The sequence below is a fragment of the Aphis gossypii genome, unplaced genomic scaffold, assembly GCF_020184175.1.
Source record: "Aphis gossypii isolate Hap1 unplaced genomic scaffold, ASM2018417v2 Contig00720, whole genome shotgun sequence".
Lineage (NCBI taxonomy): Eukaryota > Metazoa > Arthropoda > Insecta > Hemiptera > Aphididae > Aphis > Aphis gossypii.
This window is the reverse complement of record NW_026083248.1, coordinates 31,677-37,676: the sequence shown is the minus strand read 5'-3', so window position 1 is coordinate 37,676 and position 6,000 is coordinate 31,677. Positions and strand designations below refer to the sequence as shown.

The window sequence follows — 6,000 nt, the reverse complement described above, 5'->3', positions numbered from 1 at the left end:
TGTAACACGGGTGGTCAAGGGGTAGATTTGCAGTGTCCATTCGATTCAACAAGTTGGGATTGTTCAACAGATCATTGTAAAAATCATCAGTTTGATATAGTATACCAATGAATCTAAAATAATAAATTAAATTAATAAAAGTATACCAATGAAACTAAAATAATAAATTAATAAAAGTATTAATAATAATAATTTACCTGTATCTGTATACATGAGCTCAATTTTATCATCATAATGTTTCTGCATTACGTTATAGTGATAGTCATACATTAAATACTTGGAAATTTCCAGCACTGTAAAACCTGATAAAAAATTTAAAATATTATAAATATGACAATAAAAAATTTAAATGTTTATATTTACTTATATACATAGGTTTACAAAAATCAATGATTTTGTTTTCTAATGCAACTGCATTTAGAGTTTCATTGTAAGTAATACAGTGTTTGAATGTTGACTGATTTATCAGGTTTTGTAAACGACGATCACTAGACACCAGTTCCATTTTTATTCTTTTCCGCATAGACTCCATGGTTTTCCCAAAAACCGCATTATTTAAAATTTTGAAAAAGTCTTTCTCAAAGTCATTTGCTGCTTTTTTTCGCATCTTTGTGTTTAGTGCTATGTATGGAGCCAGCCATGGCGATGGATTAAACTGAACTACTCTATGAACCTATAATAAAAAATAATTATATTATAAATGTAAAATAAAAACATTTATACATTTACTTTTTCAACTATGAGTCCATTGGCTATAGCTTGTTGGAGGTTTCGGTAATGAATAATATAGTTTTTTTTCGACTGAAGTGTTGCCATGAGTTTTTTAACTTTTGAAACAGCTGGGATACCGTTTTGTGGTAGGAAAGGTAAGCCGTTGTGTTTATCATGGAGTTCTTTCGGATAAGTAATGTCAACTTCATATATCCGTCCGATGGGTGATGTATCGTTCAAATCATTCAGCCCTTCTAGCTTAGGTTCAACATACTTAAAACCACCATAGGGCATGTGTTGTGACATTGCCCAACCGTACAGATTATTACCTAAAAAAATAAATTAATATTAAAAAATAATTAAAATATATGTATATGTATACTTACAATCTTGATAAATTAACCATGATTTGGGCTTTGTTGGATCATAATCTGGGGTCTTTTCATTATTAGCTTTAGCATACCTCATACTTGATTGTATGTATACAAGATAGGTAATAATTTGTATAGCACGAACAGAATCAATAAAGACGTACAAGGATGCCTTAGCTAGGGTAATTTCGAAAGGAAATATTGAAGATAACGTTTCAAACTCAATAACATTGACGGAAGGAAATTACACGTATACGATTCGGTGTCCAGTAGCGCCAAAATGCGATGACTACTACGTCATCCAACATTATAAAACTAGTGCTATTAAAGACATTCCGTCACTTGAAAGGTAAAAACCATAATAAAAAAAACCAATGATTAAATGATGAACTATAGTTAAGCAACAGCGATACAATCATTTATTGATCGCCAGATTATTTTTTTTAATTTGACCGTTACCTATTATTATTCAACACAAATAAATTATTAAATTCTAATTAAAATAATGAGATTGAGGATCTTATCGTTGATATTTAACTATAACATGATTAAATAATAAAACGTATTACGAATATTATTAAATAATGATTTTTTATAATAGATGGAAACATTCTGAAGCTAGCGTGAAGTTGTATACTTGCAATACCTATCCTGCTGATAATGAAATATCAAATAAAATAAACGAATTTATTCGTTCAATTTTGAATCGATGTTCATCGGATCCAAAACGAAAGATTGTAAAAAACAGCAAAAAATAAAATGCAAATATATTATAATGTGAAAACTATTTATTGATAATATAAATTATAACATTTAATAAAATTATTAAAATTGATAAAATTAATTAATCTTATTTTTTTACTATAATATTGAAATCAATTCTTAGAGTAATTATAACAATTATAATGGTATAAAGTTCAACACAAATTTTATTTTAAATCGTCATTAAATCATATAATATCATATCTGATAGTGAATTATTGTGGAATTGAAGTATTTCATATATAAAACATGAATCATCGTTCTGTATACAACACATGCTAAAGTCAAAATTTTGAATATACTGATTAGTAAAATCATTTCACTGACAAGATGATGGTAGAATATTGATGTCTGCTCTAATTAATGAATATACGGTATCAAAAGTTGACTGATATGAAACCAACTTTTTCTGCTTTTCTACAATATGTGAATCGATACATTGTTGTAATTGTTTTAAACGATGTAAATCAGTATATGATAAGGTAATAAAATGATCATTAACATGCAATTTAATAGTTAACTAGGGTTACCCTACGTCCCGGAAAACCGGGACTGTCACCGGTTTTCGAATTTGTGTCCCGGTGTCCCGAAAACATTTTTCGGGACGCCTATATGTCCCGGTCTTAGGAAAAAATTAAAATTGTTTAATTTCTACAATTTTATTTTTTCAAATAATAATTGAAATCGAGAGTCAACATGTTAATGTTAAAGATAACGAATAATTGATAAATTCATAGGCTAAATATAAAATAATAATACCGTAATATTCGAGAACAACAAACAAGTCATGTGCGCTGTGCACTATGCAGTTTACATGTTTTATTTTTATATTTTATCGATAATCGATACGGCCATACTGGTGATACAGAGACAGACTAATGACTTTTACATCAATTGAACGTAGGTCGTAGTCACTCGTAGACCGTAGCCTAGATTGTTCGTTTTTATTATTTTTTCGTTATTATGGCACCAAAAAGAAAATGTCACTTTCGTGACGAGTTTTCCGTTACTTGGAGTTTTATAAAAAAAAGGTAGAAATGAATTTGAAGCATATTGCACTTTTTGCAAAAGCTATTTTCAAGTTGCCCACGGTGGAAAATCTGACATAGTCGATCATATTAAATGTAACAAACATAAAAAAAATTCTCAAAGTGTAAATATTAGTGAAAAAGTGACCAAGTTTTTTGTAACTCCTGATACAAAAGAAGAACAATTGGTAGCTGCTGCATAGTTGGTTAATGTTTATAAGGTAATTTTTCACCATAATTCATTTAATTCACTGGACTGTACTACACCGCTTTTTTCAAAATTATTTCCCGACTCAAAAATTGCTTGTAAAATGTCAACTGCACGAACTAAAGGCACTTCAATAGTAAAATACATTTTAGCTCCACATGCAGTTGATATATTTAAATCAGATTTAGAAAATACAATTTTGTTTAGTTTGGCGACGGATGCTAGTAATCATAAATCAGAAAAAATATTTCCAATTATAATTCAATATTTTACAAAGTCAGATGGTATAAAAAGTCAATTAATAAAAATGAGTTCTCTTAAAAACGAAACTTCAGAAACAATTTTGCAATATTGTATTGATACATTAAATAATTTGAAAATACCATTAAAAAAATGCATTGCATTTTGTGCAGATAATGCAAACACCAACTTCGGAGGAATTCATAGAAAAGGACAAAATAACATTTTTTTTAAACTAAAAGAAGCCATTCAAAATGAACTGGAAGGTGTTGGCTGCTCTGCTCACATATTGCACAATACTATTTCTACAGCTGCAAATACGTTTAGTTTTGATGCTGAAATGATCATATTTAAAATATTTGGGTACTTTTCTATTTACACTGTAAGAACAGAAAAATTAAAAGATTTCTGTGAATTTGTGGATATCAACTACAGAACTATTTTAAATCATTCCAAAACTCGGTGGGTATCATTGCTACCAGTAGTGGAAAGAACGCTATCTATGTGGCCTGCACTAAAATCATTTTTTCAGTCCGAAGAGAAACCTCCAAAAATACTATTCGACACATTTAATAGTCCGATGAGTGAAACATATATGTGGTTTTTACATGCACAACTCGTTATTTTTAACAGGAACATTTTATTGATTGAAAAATCTAAAACGAGTATAATTGAACTAAGAAAAATATTAAGCACCATTTCAGATAACTTAAAAAATAGACAAATTAATAAATTTGTTGGTTTAAAAGTTCTAGAAATGTTGAGAAAAGAAGAAATATCTGATCAAGTAAAACATACATTTTATGAAGAAGTTGGTGAGTTTTACAATACAGCAATTACATATTTAACCAAATGGTCGGTCTCAACAAATCACTTTCATGTTTTTGACTGGATGTCTTTGTTGGAGCCGATAGCATAGCGTGACGTAGAAGAAACAATAATTTATTTATCTGATAAAAACATACAGTTAGATGATTCTTTATTGTTTGATCAGCTAACATACTTAAAAAAAAAAAAATCGAAGAATTCAAAAACAGTATATTAGATTGGGATAATAAAATTGCTAGTGAAAAATGGCAATGTTTTTTTAGTGTGTCAATACACGATGAACAACACTCAGAACTTTTAAAAATTGCTCAGTATGTTTTTGCAATACCGGCCCACAATGCTAACGTCGAACGTGTATTTTCTTTAATGGAAATACAATGGACTGACGAACGAAATCGTCTTCAGCTTGATACTGTGGAAAGTATTATAATGTGCAAGTACAATTACAAAAAGACTTGTTCCGAATTTTACGAGTATGTTAAAACACAGCCATCTTTACTAGCATCGGTTAAATCATCTAAGAAATATGAATGGTACAAAGAAAAGGAGACAGAAGAGCCCAACCACCCCGGCCCAAGTACAAGCAAATAAATAAAAAGTGTTGTTATTTTATAATTATAGTATATTAATTTAATATTGTTAAATATTATAAAAAAATAAATTTAAAAAAAAAGTTTACATTGTCAATTTGTTATAGTAATAAAGTGTATAAGTTATAACACTATAACCTATTGTGTCGTTTTTTTAATACATACCCAATGGCGAATATAGTTCAATAATAATTAATTCTAAATTTATTTACTATTTTTCTATCTGTCCCGGTTTTACTTATTGAAATTATGGCAACCCTATAGTTAACTGATTTAAATTGACTGAATAATATATGTTATCAGTTATTTTCACACGTTTACAATTAGTATGTAGATTATTAGTTATTGAACTATAATTGCTATCATACATTAGTGTACACCATTGAAGTAAATCGAAGGTTAACAATTTTTTAGTAACATTACTTTCTAGTATTACAATAACAGAAATCGTTTTATTAACCAAAAATCCAACCGTTACACTTTTCTTGTTAAAAGGTCTAATACTGAATATTGATTTTGCGACAACAATTGATGGAATCCAGCGCCACAGTCGTGGCGCGAGCTAAGTAAAAAAAATAAAAGCGGCGGCACGACAGTGTATATTATCTCGAAGCAGGAGTTTCCCATTAAAACTGTGTAAATTTCGGTGTTTTTTGTCAGATGAGATAATTAATTATCTACTGAATCAATTTATACCTAGTAAATTGCAAAACACGAGGAAAATCATGCAGATGATCCTTTTGTAAAAATCATAAAAATCGTACAGTTAGAAGTTAAGTTATTAAAGGAAACGTGAAACATTTTTAATGAAAAATTATATTGAAATCTGGAATCACGGCGGCCGCTTCTCGCGTTGTCGTGCCGACCGGCCCCCACTCACGCTCCCCCACTCCCGGTCTCCCACTACGGTCTCACACTATTACGTGTATTATCTATGGCTACGTCGCATTTCATTATTACTACTTCATGTTAATATTTTACGTTTCATTTCGTTATCGTCGTCAGCCTGCAGTAGACTTGCACATAAAGTTCTTTGCATTGCTGCTCATAGCGTATTGTCTAGTCTGTACATGCTTTTTATTTTCGTGTCGTTATTGTTAATTAATTAATTACGCATTAAAGTAAATAGTGTTCGTAAAGATACAAGCTATAAAGTTACGTAATTATATAGTTCGTAATTAGTGTTCGCAGTATTCGCACTGCGCGTACGGATCACGCTGGACTTGTCCGGTATATTCCGTATTTCCGTTTTAAACTGTGTT

At 29.8% G+C, this 6,000-nt stretch overlaps 1 protein-coding gene across 1 annotated transcript; it reads left to right on the top strand.

Moving 5' to 3' along the window:
- Positions 1 to 1,216: 1,216 nt before the first annotated feature.
- On the top strand, positions 1,217 to 1,840 carry LOC126555140 (uncharacterized; the record flags this gene model as incomplete). The annotated part of the gene is made up of 2 exons (XM_050210102.1): positions 1,217 to 1,431; positions 1,684 to 1,840. Coding segments are annotated over 2 exons (372 nt in total), but the record flags the coding sequence as incomplete, so codon positions are not given.
- Between the last annotated feature and the right edge of the window lie 4,160 nt (positions 1,841 to 6,000).